The sequence below is a fragment of the Bos taurus genome, chromosome 21 (assembly GCF_002263795.3).
Source record: "Bos taurus isolate L1 Dominette 01449 registration number 42190680 breed Hereford chromosome 21, ARS-UCD2.0, whole genome shotgun sequence".
Taxonomy (NCBI): Eukaryota; Metazoa; Chordata; class Mammalia; order Artiodactyla; family Bovidae; genus Bos; species Bos taurus.
Window position 1 is genome coordinate 7,225,963 of NC_037348.1, and position 20,234 is coordinate 7,246,196.

A 20,234-nucleotide genomic window follows, 5' to 3' on the forward strand; every position below is an offset into this window, starting at 1 on the left:
CTCAGTAGCCAGAAAATGTTTAAATCCAGAAAGAAAAGAATCAGATTCTTTTAAAGCCTCAAATATTCTTCAAACTCTTCTCAAATAAAAAATAATCTTATGAGGGAATAAAAAAATTCAAAAATTATTTTTTTGTAGTCTTTCAAAAGTGTCTATTTCATTTATAGTCTAGTTTTATTTTTAAAACCCTCACAAAATAGGTTGCAAAACTTTATAAACAAGGTTGTAACTTTCCAAAAGGTGTGTGCTAGGACCCTTGTGAAGCCCCTGCTAGAGTCCAACTTGGAGCCAACTCAGGCACCCTCTCTCTCCTCCCCCTCACCCCCAACCCCCACCCCCACCCCTCTGCCAACGATTCAATACTATTGAGGTCATAGGGTTGGCTGAAATTTGTTAAAAACATGGAGAGTAACCTCTGGGGAATAATTCACTGGGGAAAGAAAGACAGAGGAGAAGATTACAAGTACCATTGAAGGTATATATGTTTAAAAGTTAATTTGGTTATATTATCAAGTTATAGTTCTTCAGGGAGCTGAAACTTGCTCTAAATTAGATTTGGGGAGGCATATCAAACTAAATAGTCTGCATATGAGACACACTCACATAAAAAGAAAAACACAGAAGACCAAGGGTTCTTAATTTGGAGGAGGATATATTCCAACTTGGGGGAAGGGTGAAGGCATTTCAGTTCTGAAGCTCGATCGTGACGTCTCCAGAGTCCTGTAGTCTCTGAGTGTGGCAGGACGCAAGGGCTGCTGGGCCTGGCTGGACTCTCCACCGCTTTGCCGCACAGTGTGCGATATGCAGGCAACTGCAGTGTCAAGCTGGCACCACTCCTGAGGCTCTTGAGTGTTTATCAACTCAGTAGGTCAAAAGTCTGCAGACATTGGGTGGAGCAGCAGTAAGCCACAAAACTCACAGTTGTCCTCCTGGGGAAAGAGGGGGAGATGAACACAGTTCAAGAGGAAAGCCTCAGGATTCCTTCCATTAGAGACAGTCTTTTTCTTGGTTAAAATAAAGAATTAGGTATGGTCAACAGAACACACAACAGAAATGCAAATTCCTTTTAAAACTGAGCACTGGAATTAGGTGAGGTATGCGTATGCTCATTTTATTAGCAGCTTTCAGACAACACCTCCATGTTAGCTGGAGTGGGTTGACCTGCCCTCCTCCAGGGGATCTTCCCAACCCAGGGGTCAAATCCGAGTCTCTTATGTGTCCTGCAGTGGCAGGCAGGTTCTTCACCATAGTGCCACCTGGGAAGCCCCCTATGTTAGCAGCTAAGGAAAAATAAGCTTCTTCCATGTTATGGTCTGAATTCTACTTACTAGACCCAGTGCGATGAGAGAATTTGAAATATATTATAAAAATCATGTAATTGAAAATGTCACCAATTTAAATAGAACATATATATACATACACACACACACACACACACACACACACACACACACACACCAAAGAGTTTAAAAAACACAATTTTAAGGGATTTATCCTACAAATGTATTCACACAGATTGCTTATAGAAGTAATTTCAGAATCTGAATCCCAGAGTTTGAGGGTCTTCTCCCACAAGCAGAGGAATCCCGTCTCAAACTCCACTTGCCATCTGCCTGCAGTGAGTCGTGAGCCAGTCTGGGCGGCTCCAGTGGCTGGATGCCTTGTTTTCCCACCAGAAGTGCTATTCTCTGGTGAGGAGAGAATAATCTACTGTTGATTCCACAGGATTCCTGTGCTGGCTGTTTTCTCTTTTCCCCACTCCTCAACCCAGTCTTTGCCTTTCTCTGTGGTGGCACCAGTGGTAAACAACCCACCTGCCAATGCAGGAGACGTAAGAGGTGTGGGTTCAATTTCTGGGTCAGGAAGATCCCCTGGAAGAGGGCATGGCAACCCACTCCAGTATTTTTGCCTGGAGAATCCCATGGACAGAGAAGCCTGGTGGGTTACAGTCCATAAGAATTGCAGAGTTGGACTGAAGTGACTTAGCACACACACATGTAGTCCGAGAAGGTGACCTCTATAGACCCTACCTCCAAAGCTGCTGATGCCACAGCCACCGGAAGAGAGAAAAGCTGAACTTTTCTTTCTTCTTTTTAAGAAAAAGTCGAGTTAATACAGGTATAGGTACATACAAACACAGAATAAAATTCATCCATTTTAAGTGTACAGTTGAATGAGTTTTGAAATATGTACAAGTATTTAACACCACAATCAACATATAAACTATTTCTCATCTTTCTAAATGTTCCTTGTGTCCACTTGCAGCAAAGCACCATCCCCCAAACTCCCTGCCAAGTCTCTGGCAACCACTGATAAATCGTTTTGTTTCTCTATGGGCTTTAATTTTCTCTGGATCACCACAATCCTCCAAAAGAAGCTTTGCCATTATGGGTTCTCCTGTCTTAGATTTTTGTACTAGTCCTGGATTCCCCAACCAGCTAGGTTTGGCTGATATGAGCATACACCTCCCCTGGATGGACCTTCCTATATGGCTTTAGTTCTCACTGGGCTCCAGTCACACTTTTCAGCACCCAACCAGGCAGCTGACAACTCTGCCCTAGCCTTCACGTTCTGCTTGCACAGAGTCTCACTTCCTGCCAGCAGAAGTGAAAGCTCAGGGCCTTCTTGGGCCTTCTTTTGAACATGCCCACATTCTTATCCATGCACACGACCTTAAATACTCCCAGAAATATGTCAGTGTTTTTTGAAGCCCCTGCAGAAACCTCATTCTCCTATCTTCCCTTCCAGCCTTCAGTTCAGTTCAGTTGCTCAGTTGTGTCCAACTCCTCCAACTCTTTGTGACCCCATGGACTGCAGCACACCAGGCTTCCCTGTCCATCACCAACTCCCAGAGCTTGCTCAAATCCATGTCCATTGAGTTGATGATGCCATCCAACCATCTCATCCTCTGTCATCCTCTTCTTCTCCTGCCTTCAGTCTTTCCCAGCATCAGGGTCTTTTTCCAATGAGTCAGTTCTTCACATCAGGTGGCCAAAGCACTGAGCTTCAGCATCAGTCCTTCCAATGAATATTCAGGACTGATCTCCTTTAGGATTGGTTTGAACTCCTTGCAGTCCAAGGGACTCTCAAGAGTCTTCTCCAACACTATAGTTCAAAAGCATCAATTCTTTAGTGCTCAGCTTTCTTCATGGTCCAACTCATCCATACATGATTACTGAAAAACTATAGCTTTGACTATAAGGACCTTTGTTGGGAAAGTAATATCTCTGTTTTTTAATATGCTGTCTAGGTTGGTCATAGCTTTTCTTCCAAGGAGCAAGCGTCGTCTAATTTCACAGCTGCAGTCACCATCTGCAGTGATTTTGGAGCCCAAGAAAATAAAGTCTGTCACTGTTTCCATTGTTTCCCCATCTATTTGCCATGAAGTGATGGGACCAGATGTCATGATGTTTGTTTTTTGAATGTTGAGTTTTAAGCCAGCTTTTTCATTCTACTCTTTCACTTTCATCAAGAGGCTCTTTAATTCCTCTTCACTTTCTTCCATAAGGGTTGTATCATCTGCATATATGAGGTTATTGATATTTCTCCTGGCAATCTTGACTCCAGCCAGTGCTTCATCCAGCCCAGCATTTTTCACGATGGACTCTGCATACAAGTTAAATGTATGCAGCCTTGCATACTTCTTGTATGCAGCCTTGATGTACTTCTTGTATGCAGCCTTGATGTACTTCTTTCCCCATTTGGAACCAGTCTGTTGTTCCATGTTTGGTTCTAACTGTTGCTTCTTGACCTGCATACAGATTTGAAGGCAGCACATTAACAGCATCATTTTTTAGGACTTGAAATAGCTCAGCTGGAAATTCCATCACCTCCACTAGCTTTGTTCATAGTGATGCTTCCTAAGGCCCACTTGACTTCACATTCCAGGACGACTGGCTCTAGGTGAGTGATCACACCATCACGGTTATCTAGGTCATTAAGATCTTTTTTGAATAGTTCTTCTGTATATTCTTGCCACCTCTTCTTAATACCTTCTGCTTCTGTTAGGTCCGTACCGTTTCTGTCCTTTATTGTGCCCATTTTTGCATGAAAGGTTTCCTTGGTATCTCTAATTTTCTTGAAGAGATCTCTAGTCTTTCCCATTCTATTGCTTTCCTCCATTTCTTTGCGTTGATCACAAAGGAAGGCTTTCTTATCTCTCCTTGCTATTCTTTGGAACTCTGCATTCAGATGGATGTATTCTTCCTTTTCTCCTTTGCCTTTTGTTTCACTTCATTTGTCAGCTATTTGTAAGGTCTCCTCAGACAACCATTTTGCCTTTTTGCATTTCCTTTTCTTGGGGACGGTTTTGATCACTGCCTTCTGTACAATGTGAACCTCTCTCTATAGTTCTTCAGGCACTCTGTGTATCAGATCTAATCCCTTGAATCTATTTGTCACTTCCCCTGTATAATTATAAGGGATTTGATTTAGGTCATACTTGGATGGTCTAGTGGTTTTTCCCACTTTCTTCAATTTAAGTCTGAATTTTGCATTAAGGAGTTCATGGTCTGAGCCACAGTCAGCTGCCGGTCTTGCTTTTGCAGCCCGTATAGAGCTTCTCCATCTTTGGCTGCTTAGTCTATTATTTGGCCCAACAGTTATTCACTGCCTCAGACATCTGTGAAGTTAAGCAATTGCTTGTAATTGTTTTGACAATTTTTGACAAATATCCTCAGGGAAGAGGTTTTTTGCACTGGTGAACTCTGATGGAAGAAATAAAAAGACAGGCTTGCAAGCAGGGTTTCTTAGTGAACCACCCTTTGAAGATGCTCCTACTTCCTCCCACACTTTTCCAATTGCTGCCAGCTTGCTGGTTTTAACTGTGATTTCAGATCCTTAGTTTTCAAGGTTAAGACTAGAAGATGGGACTGTAAGTTACAACATCACAAAGATCTCTGTTCTTTCTGAGATCCAGCCACTTTTCTTGAATAAGTGCACTCCAGATTGCTGTAAGCTTTTTGTTAATTTCCAGAGTTCTGAAAAATTCAATTCTGACAACTTTTGCCAGTTTTTCCCCCTGCTTTTATGGAACAGTTGACTATTTCCCCTCACTCTATCTCTACCTCTCTGACCAGAGCTTTTATTGGGCAGGCCCCTCCTGATGGCTCTAGTTCTCAACAGCCTCCAGATCTTCCTTTGTTCTTTAAGCCAAAAGATTAAGAATAGTAAACCTTCCTACTGCTGTGAGTTCCCAGGTACTTTCTCATCCCTGTGGGTGCTCTGAATCCTGTCTGAACTCCTATAAGTAGTCCCTCACCATTAATTCCTCTTCAACATTCCAGCTTATGTGTGCTTTCCAGCCAGTACCATGGCTGATTTAGTGTGTGTTAGAGTGAGTGGCCTAAGGAACAGTCCATCAGAGTGGGATTCTGGGGTTGGGTTGGTGAGGACATGAATGACCTCCTTGCTAGGGAAACAACGGGATATCACTGATCACTTGAAGCTGTGGTATCACGATGACTTGAATGGTCACTCAGACTGCCAGTGGAGGATAAGGTGCTGGGAGATCAAGTGCGGTGGTACTTGATTGCTGTGGCATCATGATTAATTCAAAGACTGTGGAAGGAGATGGAGTCTTCTGACTGCTGAAGAGATCCCCCCAAATCCCAAGCCCCTCAAAAAAAAATAGATAAACTTAGTGACTTAAACTCTCAATTCAAGGCATAGGTAGAGAATCAGAAAGTTTCTATATGGTGGCCTTAGAGGAATTCTTATTTTATGAAGCTGTGTGAGCGACATGCCTGAGGTCTGAGTGTACAAGCTGCAGAACCACATGCCAGTTACAGGTATATTTATGCTAAGTCTCTTATGCTAAGATAAAGGTTCTGGCTGGGAAAGGGTGAGGACTTGAGACTTGAGATGGAAACCTTTGTGTAGACAGGAGGATAAGAACCTTAAACCTCTAATATCTCTAAACATTTCTTCACATTAGAAACAGCCTTTCTTGCCTTCTAAGAAAACAAGCAGTCACTTGAATAAAAAGATTTCACTGACTTCATCTGGTGTGGTTACCTAAAAAGGAAATTTCTCTTCTTAGGACCCACATGAACAATACTCCCTGCCTCTAGGGCCATAGAGAAAGTAAAATCCCAGCATGATTCAGAGTTAATTGCAAGAGCTGCTCCTGGGAGAGATTACATACATGAAGGAATCTTGCCAAATTTTATTTGCAGGAATTTGAAGAACTATGGAGTCTAAGTACATTAGCTAGTGAGAATAAGTCTAAGACTGGATCAGGCCAAGGAGGGTGTTTCACATAGGCCTTAGGATTTAATGTGTTCATTTGAGTACCTATAATAGTTAATAGAAGTCTTGACCCAGTAGAGGCCTACAGTCAGTGAGAAAGAGATGCTGGAACTTTCACTGTATAGTCCAGAGGAAGAAGAACAAAGGCTTAGAGAAATGGGGATGTCATAGTGGATCCAATGAAGTGTAACCTGCTCAGTCACTACCTGGAAATCTCTGGAGGGTCAGGAAAGCAGTCCCTTCACTGAAACATTAAAATATGTATTGATGAGGGGAAATCAAATTGGAAATAGCAAACACACTTGATACTTAATACAACTCATGCTTACTAGAGGTGACAGAGAAGGCCTGCAAAAGTTCAGGTATCTGCCACATTGGTAAAGTTTCAAATGGAAAGAAGAGTTACATCCAGAACTGCTCACTATGAAGAAACAGATACATACTTGTGGGTTCCTTTGGATTTTGGAGGCAAAATACATTTTGGTGGGAGCTATTGGTTGTGCCAAGATGGAATAGCCCCATTGCTCCCAGGTCCTTTCTCTTATAATTAAAATAACACAACAAGCAAGCATTGGAAGACTCTGAAAGACAGAATGAAGATAGACAGCCTAGGACCCTAGGGCTTGAGAAGCAGCACAGCAATGGTGAATTCCCTCGGCTTCCTTACCGCCTCCCATATACCTCAGACAGGACTCTAGACGCTTCCAACCCAGAACCACCAACAAGCAGGAGCAAAAAACAAAACAAACAAAAAAACCAAATCCCCCAAACCTCCAAGAGAAGCCTGTTCTCCCTATCCAAAAGATTGGGACACAGAAATCCATCCATTTATATAGAAAGAAAAGCAATTAGTTGCTTAGGGCTGGGTATGGGGAAATAGAGAAATGACAGCTAAAGAGTACAAAGTGTCTTTTAGAGTGAGAAAAATGTTCCAAGATTGTCTGTGGTATTGACTGAACATACCTGTGACTATAGTAAAAACTGCTGAATTGTATACTTCAAGTGGGTGAATTGTATGATATGTAAACTATCTCAATAAAGCTGTTAAAAAATAATAGCACTGAAAGGAGAAACAGATAAACTCACAATAAGAGTGGGAACTTCAACATTTTTACTCTCAGCAACCAAACTACTAGCCTCTCAGCATAGGTACAGTAGAACTGAATAACTCAATGTACCAAAGAATCTAACTAACATATACAAAACACTCCACCCAATAGTAACAAACATACTTCCTTTTTCTCCCAGAAGCCCATGGGACATTCGCCAGGATAGACTATATTCTGATTCTGTGTTGAAGAACAAACCTCGCAAATTTGAACGAACTGAAATTATATACAGAGAATACATCCGGTTTCATCTCTGACATAAAGAGCCTAGAAGTTCTCATTCCTGTTTGTATAACAAGAACAAGCTGAACAAATTGAAAATCAGTAACTTTTCGCTATTGACCAGAGAACTGAGGTCATAGGGCAAACTGCAATTTCAAAATCTGGCAAGACAGATACCTCCAGAGGGTCACAGCTGAGATTTGCTTACCTGGACAGAAGATACTAGAATTGCAGGGAGGCTAAGTGTGGAAAAGCCTGAGAGTGAGATACTCCTTGGGGCTGCAATATTAGGGTGACCAGGACACAGGCAATGGCACCCCACTCCAGTACTCTTGCCTGGAAAATCCCATGGACCGAGGAGCCTGATGGGCTGCAGTCCATGGGGTTACTAAGAGTCGGACACGACTGAGTGACTTCACTTTCACTTTTCACTTTCATGCATTGGAGAAGGCAATGGCAACCCACTCCAGTGTTCTTGCCTGGAGAATCCCAGGGACGGGGAAGCCTGGTGGGCTTTTGTCTATGGGGTCACACAGAGTCGGACACGACTGAGGTGACTTAGCAGCAGCAGCAGGACCCAGGAATCTTATAAGGTGTCATGGTGAAAATCCAAAAAAGATCCCCTTGCTGCTCATTCAGGAAGAGGGAAAAGAGTAGTCACTATGTAACATGTCCAGAGCATCTTCCATACAAAGGACTGTTCTTCAGAGGGAAGAGCTTACTAACACCTTACCCCAGCTAGGGAAGGACATTCTTCCCACCCAAGCCTGCTTTGCCCTGCCCATTCCACCTAAGTGGGGAAAGCAAGATATGCAAGACAAGAACAATTTGTGAAGGTCACAGCCTAGAGATATAGGCCCACTAAAATAATGAGATATAATCACAAAATTGAGAACACTTCCCTCCCTCATTAATCGCCAGAGTAAATGGCCTGCAGCATAAGGACAGTGGAGTATAGATCAAATTAATACCCAAAACTACTAACAATGAAAGATTAGAAAGAGAAATTAAAGAAACAATCCCATTTACCAGTGAATCAAAAAGAATAAAATACCAAGGAATAAACCTACCTAAGAGGCAAAAGACCTGTACTCTGAAACCTATAAGACACTGATGAAAGAAACTGAGGATGACACAAACAGATGGAAAGATATATTGTTTACTGGAAGAATCAATATTGTCAAAATGAGTATTCTACCCAAGGCAATCTATAGATTCAATGCAAGTACTATCAAATTACCAATGGCATTTTTCACAAAACTTTGACTGTGTATGGATCACAATAAACTGTGTAAAATTCTGAAAGAGATGGGAATACCAGACCATCTGACCTGCCTCTTGAGAAACCTGTATGCAGGTCAGGAAGCAACAGTTAGAACTGGACGTGGAACAACAGACTGGTTCCAAATAGGAAAAGGGAGTACGTCAAGGCTGTATATTGTCACCCTGCTTATTTAACTTCTATGCAGAGTACATCATAAGAAACGCTGGGCTGGATGAACACAAGCTGGAATCAAGATTGCCAGGAGAAATAACAATAACCTCAGATATGCAGATGACACCACCACCCTTATGGCAGAAAGTGAAGAAGAACTAAAGAGCCTCTTGACGAAAGTGAAAGAGGAGAGAATGAAAAAGTTGACTTAAAGCTCAACATTCAGCAAACTAAGATCATGGCATCCAGCCCCATCACTTCATGGCAAATGGGGAAATAGTGGAAATAGTGGGTGACTTTATTTTTTTGGGCTCCAAAATCACTGCAGATGGTGACTGCAGCCATGAAATTAAAAGACTCTTACTCCTTGGAAGGGAAGTTATGACCAACCTAGACAACATATTAAAAAGCAGAGATGTTACTTTGTCAACAAAGGTCTTTCTAGTCAAGGCTATGGTTTTTCCAGTGGTCATGTATGGATGTGAGAGTTGAACTATAACGAAAGCTGAGTGTCAAAGAATTGATGCTTTTGAACTGTGGTGCTGGAGAAGACTCTTGAGAGTCCCTTGGACTGCAAGGAGATCCAACCAGTCCATCCTAAAGGAGACCAGTCCTGGGTGTTCACTGGAAGGACTGATGTTGAAGCTGAAACTCCAATACTTTGGCTACCTGATGTGGAGAGCTGACTCACTGGAAAAGACCCTGATGCTGGGAAAGATTGAGGGCAGGAGGAGAAGGGGACTCCAGAGGATGAGATGGTTGGATGGCATCACTGACTCAATGGACATGGTTTGGGTAGACTCCAGGAGTTGGTGATGGACAGGGAGGCCTGGCGTGCTGTGGTTCATGGGGTTGCAAAGAGTCGGACACCACTGAGTGACTGAACTGAAGTGAAAACAAAAAATTTGTATGGAAACATAAAGGGCTCTGAATAGCCAAAGTAATCCTGAGAAAGAAATTAGAGTTGGAGGCATCAGGCTCCTTGACTTAGGATGATACTACAAAACTACAGTTATAAAAACATATGGTACTGGCACAAAAAGATAAATATAGATTAAAGGAATAGGATAGAAAACCCAGAAATAAACTATGCACCTATAGTCAATTAATCTATGACAAAGGAGCCAAGAATATACTGTAAGTGGTACTGGGAAAAGTGAACAGCTACATGTAAAAGAATGAACTTAGAACATTCTCTATCACCATATACTAAAATAAACTCAAAATGGATTAAAGACCTAAATGTAAGGCTGGATATTATAAAACTCTTAAAAGAAAATGTAGGCAGAACACTCTTTGATATAAATCACAGCAGTATCTTTTTGCATCCACCTCCTAAGAGGAGCCATGCATTTTGGGAAGATGCCCTGGTATTCTTGCCTGGAAAATTCCATGGACAGAGGAGCCTGGCAGGTTACAATGCATGGGGTCACACAGAGTCAATCATGATTGAGTGACTGAGCATACACACACACCTAAGAGTAATGAAAATAAAACCAAAAGTAAAAAAAATGAGACCTAATTAAAGTTAAAGGCTTTTTCACAGCAAAGCCTTTCACATAAATGAAATGAAAAGACAACCCACAGAATGGGAGAAAAGATTTGAAAACAAAATAACTGACAAGGGATTAATTTCCCAATATGGAACCAGCTCATGCAGCTCTAAATCAACAAAACAAACAACCCAATCAAAAAATGGGCAGAAGATCTAAATAAACATTTCTTCAAAGAAGATATATCTAGACGGTCAAAAAGCACATGAAAAGATGCTCAACATGGCTATTTGTTGTTGTTGTTGTTTAGCTGCTAAGTCATGACCAACTCTTTTGGACCCCATGGACTGTAGGCTCCTCTGTCCGTGGGATTTTCCAGGCAAGCATACTGAAGCAGGTTGCCATTTCTTTCTCCAGGGCATATTCCTGACTCAGGGATTGAACTCACATCTCCTGCATTGGCAGGTGGATTCTTTACCACTGAGCCACCAGGGAAGCCCGGCTAATTATTAGAGAAATGCAAATCAAAACTACAGTGAAGTATCATCTCACATTTGTCAGAACAGTCATCATCAAAAAATCTATAAACAATAAATGCTGGAGAGAATGTGGAGAAAGCAGAACCCTCCTCACTCTTGGTGGAAATATAAATTGGTGCAATCATAATGGAGAACAGCATGGAGGTTCCTTAAAAAACTAAAAACAGAACTAACATATAATCCAGCAATCTCGCTCCTGGGCATGTATCTGGAGAAAACCATAGTGGGAAAAGACACAAGTATCCCAATGTTCATTGCAGCACTATTTACAACAGCCAAGAGATGGAAGCAAGCCTAAAAGCCCATCAACGGAGGAATGGATAGAGATCTAGTTCACATACAATGAAGTATTACTCAGCTATAAAAAAGAATGGAATAATGCCATTTACAGCCACATGGATGGACATAGAGATCATCATACTTAGTGAAGTATATCAAAGACAAATATCATATAATACCATGCATATGTGGACTCTAAAAAAGTGATTCAAATTAACTTGTTTACAAAACAGAAACAGACTCACAGATGTCAAAAAGAAACATGGCTATCAAAGGGGAAATGTGGGAGGGAGAAATTAGGAGTTTGAGAGTAACAAATAAACACTACTATATATAAAATAGATAATCAACAAGGACCTATTATATAGCACAGAGAGCCAGACACAATATAGTAACCTATATGGGAAAAGAATTTGAAAAAGAATGGATATATGTATAAATGAATCACTCTACTTTACACTCGAAGCTAACACAATATTGTAAATCAACTATATTGCATATAAAATAAAATTTTAACATAAATAAAAATTTAAAAATAAAACAGAATAAAATCTCAGCACTATTAAACCCTGGGCTCATCTCACATGGCCTGCAGGGGGTGCAGTGGGCAGTCCTGAGGGTGCTGGGGAAGAGGGTCCACCATGCTCCTAAAGCTCATTTACGAACAGTGCATCCTGGGCTTGACAGAATGTTGAGGCAAAGATCTAGCTTTTAAATTAGATAGGAGTATAAAAGGTACCTCTTGACAAAATAGGAGAGAATGAAAATATTATGACAGAAATGCATTCCTGTTAAAAATCTGCATTTAAAAACAAAAACAGCTGCAAGATTCAGACTCTCTGAAGAGAAGCATATAGAGAAGCCCAAATCAAGCAAGGAGAATTAAAAAAGGACACTAAAGAAATATGAGTAGGAATCTGAAGCCTCTAGTACCTACTATAGCCGACATAAAACAGAGCTCAGCTTCTAGCCAAACTAAAATAAAATCTCACACTAAATCTCAGTTCTTATTACTCAGTACAATATGTCTGTGTTTCAACAAAAAGTTTTAAGAGATGCCAAAAGGCAAGAAAAAGTTCATGCTGAAGAGACAAAGGAAATCCTAGAACTAGACTCAGATATAACAGAGATGTTAGAATTGTCACAGGGAATTTAAAAAAAATAGAAAAATCCAAAATCTGTGGAACAATTTCTAAAGGTGCAATGTATGCACAATTAGAATACTAGATGGAAAAGGAGAGAAAAAAGCAGAAGAATTATTTGAAGTAATGATGGTCAAGGACTTTACAAAATTAATCACAGATCCAGAAACTTACCACCACCAAGCAGGATAAAACAAAAACAAAACAAAAACACTACAAATAAGAACTGTACCCTATCACTCAGATACAGAATCTAAAATACGACACAAATGAACCTGCCTGCAAAACAGAACAGGCTCACAGACACAGAGAACAGACACGTGCTTGCCAATGGGGAGGAGAGCAGGGAAGGGATCATTGGGCGTTTGGGATTAGCAGACGCAAACTAGTATATATGGAATGGATAATCAGGCTCCCTACCGTACAGCACTGGGAACTATATACATAACTCTGTGAAAACCATAATGAAAATGAGTACTTAAGAGAATATGTATATATATAAAATGGAAAATCACTTTCTGTAGAGCAATGTTACAAATCAACTGTACTTCAATAAAGAGAGAAAGAAAAGAAATATCACATTCAACCTGGAGAAAACCAAAGAAAAAGAAAATCTTGGAAAAAATGTTACCTATTGAGAAAAAAGCATAAGATTACCATAGACATCTTATTAGAACCATGCCAGTAAGAAGTGAAGTATTTGTGGGCTCAAAGGAAAAAAATCACAAACTGAAAATTTTATATCCAGTGATATTATCCTGCAAAAGTTAAGGAACATAAAGACTTTTTCAGACAAACTGAGAGCTGAGGGAATTCATTGTCAGCAAACTTGTACTTCAAGAAAGGCTGAAAGGAGATCTTCAGTGAGAGGAAAAGGATATAGGTAAAAAACTCAGATCAAAATAAAACTAGAGATGACATGATAGCATATATATAAAGTTTCCACTCTAAAATCTACATAAGCAGACAAAAAAAAAAAAAAAACTATTAGAACTAATAAATGAATTCAGTGAAGTTGCAGGATACACGATTAATACACAGAAATATGTTACTTCTTTATACTAATAATGAACCACCAGAAAGAGAATTCAAGAAAACAATCTCTTCTACAACTGTATCAAAAAGAATAAAATATCTATAAATAAGTTTAACCAAGGAGGTTGAAAGACGTATGCCCTGAAAACAATTAAGATACTGACGAAGGAAACTGAGGACAATACAAACAAGTGGAAATATTTTCTCTTTTCATGGGTTGTAAGAATATTAAAATGTCCATACCACCCAAAGCAATCTATAAATTTAATGCAATCCTTGTCAAAATGCCCAGAACATTTTTCTCAGAACTAGAATAATCCAAAACTTCTTTTTAAAATTTTTTTGTAAGTCCATTTATTCATTTGAGAGTCCACACATCAAGGATGCCATATGATGTTTTTCCTTCTCTGTCTGACCTACTTCACTCAGTATGACAATCTCTAGGTCCATCCATCTTGCTACAAATGGCATTATTTTATTCATTTTAATGGCTGAGTGATATTCCACTGTATATATGTAGCATATCTTCTTTATTCATTCCTCTGTCAACGGACATTTAGCTTGCTTCCGTCTTGGCTGTTGTAAACAGTGCTGCAATGAACAATGGGGTACATGTATCCTTTTGGATCATGTTTTTGTCCACATATATGCTCAGGAGTGGGATTGCACAGTAATATGTAGCTCTATTCTTAGTTTTTTAGGGAACCTCCATACTGTTCTCCATAGTGGCTGTAACAATTTACATTTCCACCAACAGTGAAGAGGGTTCCCTTCTCTCCACACTGTCTTCAGCATTTATTGTTTGTGGATTTTCAATGATAGTCATTCTGACTGGTTCGAGGTGATAAGTCATTGAAGTTTTTATTTGCATTCCTCTGATAATCAGTGATGTTGAATATCTTCTCATGTGCCTCTTAGCCACCTGTATGTATTCCCTGGAGAAAGGTTTATTTAGTTCTTCTGCCCATTTTTTGATTGGATTGTTTGCTTTAATGCTGTTAAGCATCATGAGTTATTTGTAAATTTTGGAGACTAATCCCTTGTCGGTCACATCATTTGCAAATATTTTCTCCCAATCTGTGGGTTGTCCTTCATTTTGTTTATTGCTTCCTTTGCCATGCAAAAGCTTTTGAGTTTATGTTCTTTCTCATTCATTTAATACTTTCTGACTTGAATCTTAGTTTGTTCAATAACAATATTTCCATTCCTGCTTTGTCTTGTTGCTATAATTTTCCTACCTTTATATCTTCAAGTTCAGTTCAGTCACAGTCGTACCTGACTCTTTGCGACCTCATGGACTGCAGCATGCCAGGCTTCCCTGTTCATCGCCAACTTCTGGAGCTTACTCAAACTCATGTCCATTGAGTTGGTGATGCCATCCAACCATTTCATCCTCCGTCATCCTCTTCTCCTCCTGCCTTTAATTTTGGCAGCATCAGGGTCTTTTCCAATAAGTCAGTTCTTCACATCAGGTGGGCAACATACTGGAGTTTCAGCTTCAGCATCAGTCCTTCCAATGAATATTAAGGACTGATTTCCCTCAGGATGGACTGATTGGATCTCCTTGCAGTCCAAGGGACTCTCAAGAGTCTTCTCCAACACCATGATTCAAAAGCATTAATTCTTCGGCACTCAGCTTTCTTTATAGTCCAATTCTCACAGCCATACCTGACTACTAGAAACACCATAGCTTTGACTAGATGGACCTTTGTTGGCAAAGTAATGTCTCTGCTTTTTAATTTGCTGTCTAGGTTGGTCATAACTTTTCTTCCGAGGAGCAAGTGTCTTTTAATTTCATGGCTGCAGTCACCATTTGCAGTGATTTTGGAGCCCAGAAAAATAAAGTCTGTCACTGTTTCCACTGCTTTCCATCTATTTGCCATGAAGTGATGGGACCAGATGCCATGATCTTGATTTTCTGAATGTTGAGTTTTAAGTCAACTTTTTCACTCTCCTCTTTTATCAAGAGGCTCTTTAGTTCTTCTTCACTTTCTGTCCTAGAGGTTGTGTCATCTGCATATCTGAGGTTATTGATATTTCTCCTGGCAATCTTGATTCCAGCTTGTGCTTCATCCAGTCCAGCATTTCTCATGATGTACTCTGCATGTAAGTTAAGTAAGCAGGGTGACAATATACATCCTTGACGTACTCGTTTCCTGATTTGGAACCAGTCTGTTGTTCTATTTCTAGTTCTAACTGTTGCTTCTTGGTCTGCCTACAGATTTCTCAGGAGGCAGGTCTGGTGGTAAAGGAACCAAAAGCAAAAACAAACAAATGGGACCTACTTAACCTTAAAAGTTTTTGTATAGCAAATGAAACTATCAACATAATGAAAAGACAACCCACTGAACAGGAGAAAATATTCACAAATGGTATTACCAATAGGGGTTAACACCCTAAATATGGGCTTCCCTGGTGGCTCAGTGGTAAAGAATCCACCTGCCAATGCATGAGACACAGGTTCAATTTCTGGATCTGGAAGATCCCCTGACCACTCCAATATTCTTGCTTGGGAAATTCCCTGGACAGAGGAGACTGCAGGGCTATAGTCCATGGAGTTGCAAAGAGTCAGACATAACTTAGGGACTAAACATCAATAACCCCCAATATATAAACAGCTCATACAATTCAATATCAAAAAAATAAAACCAAAAGCAAAACAAAAACTAAGTAACCTGATTAAAAAATGGGTAGAAAACATGAACAGACAGTTTTCCAAAGAAAACATACAGGTGGTTAATGGGCACATGAAAAGATATTCAACATTGCTAATCATCAGAGCACTACAAATCAAAACCACAGTGAGAGATCACTTCACAGTTTTCAGAATGGCTATTATCAAAAGGTTTACAAATAACAAATTTTGGCAAGGATGTGGAGTAAAGGGAGCCCTAGCACACTTCCAGTTGGAATGTAAATTAGTAGAGCCACTATGGAAAACAGTATGAAGGTTCCTCAGAAAACTAAAACTGACCTACCATAAGATTCAGCAATTACACTCCTGGGTATACAACGGAAGAAAACAATTCAAGAAGATACACACACGCCAATGTTCATAACAGAATTATTTATAATAGTGAAGATATGGAAGCTAAGTGTCTATCAACAGATGAATGGATATATATACATATGCACATATATATATATAGACACATACACAATGAAATATAAATCAGCCATAAAGAAAATAATGAAATCCTGCCATTTGCAGCAACACGAATGGACCTGGAGAGTCTTATGTTAAGTGAAATAAGCCACCCAGAGAATGAAAAATACTGTGTGTTATCACTTATATGTGGAATCTAAAGAATAAAACAAAGAATATATAACAAAACAGAAACAGATTCATAGAGATAAAACTGGTGGTTACCAGTGAGAGGGAAAAAGGGAGGGGTAAAATAGTGGATTAAGAGGCATAAACTACTATGTATAAAGTAAATAAACTACAAGAACATATTATATAGCGTAGGGAATACAGTCAATATTTGTAATAACTTTAAATGGAGTATAATCTATAAAAATACTGAATCACTGTGTTGTGTATTTCAAATTAACATAATATTGTAAATCGACTATATGTCAATAAAATTTTTAAAAATAAAGATAGACTTCCCTGGTGGTCCAGTGGCTAAGTCTCTGTACTCCCAACGCAGGGGGCCAGGGTTGGATCCTGGTTAGGGAACTAGATCCCACATGCTGCAGCCAGAGATCCTGTGTGCTGAAACTAAGTCCCAGAGCAGCCAAATAGATAAATATATGTATGTGCATATATGTATATATATGTAAATATATATAAAAGAATAAAATAAAAATAACTTACTGCAGAATAAATAAATAGGAAGGTTTCTGGAGAAGGAATAAAGGTAAATAAAATTTTTTATACTTGTAATTTTCAATTAATCTAAAAATTAATTTGTTTCAAGAAATAAGGGTAACAATGTACCGTATAATTACAACAGATGAATAGTGAAATGAATGAGAGCATTGTCATGGGAGGAATTAGGAATATTCTGTTAAAAAGTACTTGCACTACAAGTGGAGCAGTGCAGTGTATCATTTGAAGGTGGAGTTTGATTAGTTTAAAATGTTCATTGAAAACAATAAGGAAACTATTACAAATTTTTAGAAAAGAAGTATAATTGACAAGCTATGAGAGGAGATAAAATAGAACCATATAAAAAGCTCAATTAAAAACAGAAAAGGCAAAAAGAATGGGGAAAAAAGGAACAAATATAGACAATAGGAAATAGTTATAAACACAATAACAATCCAACTAAATCAATAACTACTTTATATGTGAATGATTTAAACATACCACTGAAAAGACAAACTATTTGAGTGGATGGAAATACAAGACCCAACTATGCTGTGTACAAGAAACTCACTTTAAACATAAATGTATAGATTGGTTAAGAGAAAGGGGACAGTAAAGGTAGTCACTGTTAACACTAACCAAAAGATAGATGTAACAGCTACTTTGTTACAGATAAAGCAGACTTCAGGACAGGGAAGACTATCAGAAATAAAGAGGAACATTACATAGTAATAAAGGGATCAATTCTCTAAGAAGAGATAAAAATGTGTAAGGTGCATGAAGCTAAAAACAGAGCATCAAAACCTACAAGGCAAAAATTAACACAGCTTTAAGAAGAAACAGACAAATCCACTATTAGAGTTGGAGACTTCAGCATCCCTCTTTAAGTAACTGAAAGATCAAGAAAGCAGAAAATCAGAAAGGATATAGTTGAACTCAATAACATCAATCAATTTGACTTAATTGACATTTATAGATACTCTACCCAACAACAGAAAAACACACATTCTTCTCAAGCTGCACAGAAATTAAAATATTTTGAACTGATGAAAATGTAATATAACTGATCAAACAATTTTGGTATGAGGCAAAAGAAGTACAAAAGGGAAATTTATAGCACAAATACAAATGTTAGAAAAGAGGAAAGCTCTAATAGCAATAATATTAGCTTCCCTGGAAGTTAGAGAATGAAGAACAATTTGTCTAGAGCAAGTAAAAATCACAGAGCATGTTCTGTGTCCACTATGGACTCAAACTAGGTATCAATAACAGAACAGGAAAATCTGCAAATGTATAGGTCTTTTCCACTGGTTAAATAGGCAGTCCCAAAGGATATAAAAATTTACACAACAATGGAAATAAAACATTCCAAAAATTTTGAGACACTGTATAGCCGTGCTGAGAGAGAAATTAATAGCTTTAAAAAGGGAGGAGGGAGGAGGGTTCAGGATGGGGAACACAGGTATACCTGTGGCGGATTCATTTCAATATTTGGCAAAACTAATACAATATTGTAAAGTTTAAAAATAAAATAAAATTAAAAAAAAGAAAAGAAAAAAGGAAACATATTAAGTCAGTAATCTAAGTTTTTACCCTAACCACCACCATCCCCCCAAAAAAGAGCAAAATAAATCCAAGTCTAGTAGGAGGAAGTAAAGAGGAGAAACCGTTAAATTAAACCTTCACTGGGATTAAGAAAGTCAATAGAGTTGATACATCTCTAGTAAGACTGGCAGAGATTTTTAAAGAAGACACAAATTAACATAATAAATGAAACAGGTGAAATCAGTACATATCCTGCAGCCATTAAAAAGATATAAGGGAACAACTTCACACATAAATTCGCAAACTAAGAATAGATGAATTCCTTGAAAACTACAAACTATCAAAATTCAACCAAGATAAAATAGCCAATGTAAATAACTGTATAACTATTTAATAAATTCAATCTGTAATTTAAAAAGAGAAATTTCCAGGCCCAAATGGTTTCATTGGAGAATTCTGTCAATCACTTAAAGAACTGAGAGGAATTTTTATACTACCTCTTTCAGAAAAATACGAGAGGAGGAACACTTTCCAGCTCATTTTATGTGGCCAGCATTACTCAGACTTTAAAACCAGACAAAGTACAAAACCAGAAAACTAGAGACCAATAGCTCTCATAAACAGAGATAAAAAAGTTCTCCAGAAAGTATTAACAAATTAAATATAGAAATGCACAGAAAAAACTATACACCACAATTAAGTGGGAGGTATTCTGGGTATGTAAAGCTGGTTCAATACTTGAAAATCAGTGTCATCCAATAATTCACCAACTGGTTAACAAAGAAAAATCAGTATGATATCAATAGACTCAAAAAGTATTTGACCAAATACAACATCCATTCATGATAAAAACTCAGCAAACCAGGAAGAGAAGGAATCCTCCTCATTTTGATACATATTTGATAAAACCTACTGCTTACATCAGATGTACAAGCTGGATTTAAAAAAGATAGGAACCAGAGATCAAGTTGCCAACATCTGTTGGATCATAGAAAACTCAAGGGAATTCCAGGAAAACATCTGCTTCACTGACTATGTGAAAGCCTTTGGACTGTGTGGACCACAACGAACTACGGAAAATTCTTAAGGATATGGGAATACCAGATCACCTTACCTGTCTCCTGATAAACCTGTATGCGCATCAAGCAGCAACAGTTAAACCTGGACATGGAACAATGGATTGGTTCAAAATTGGGAAAAGAAAATGACAAGGCTGTATACTGTCACCCTGCTTATTTAACTGCTATGCAGAGTACATCATGTGAAATGAGGGCCTAGATGACTCACAAGCTGTTTAATCAAGATTGCCAGGAGAAATATCAACAACCTCAGCTATGCAGATGATACCATTTTGATGAACTAACACCAAAAA

The 20,234-nt window shown here is 38.8% G+C and overlaps 1 protein-coding gene across 3 annotated transcripts in view; it reads right to left on the bottom strand.

The window, feature by feature from the left end:
* Positions 1–632: 632 nt before the first annotated feature.
* The window catches only part of LRRC28 (leucine rich repeat containing 28), a 189,841-nt gene continuing 170,239 nt past the window's right edge, over positions 633–20,234 (bottom strand). For 2 of the 3 annotated variants that reach the window (XM_005221757.5, XM_015459150.3), the window contains exon 9: positions 633–929. In XM_005221757.5, the coding sequence (XP_005221814.1) occupies positions 857–929 (73 nt within the window). In that variant the 3' untranslated portion in view covers positions 633–856. 3 annotated transcript variants of the gene reach the window in all.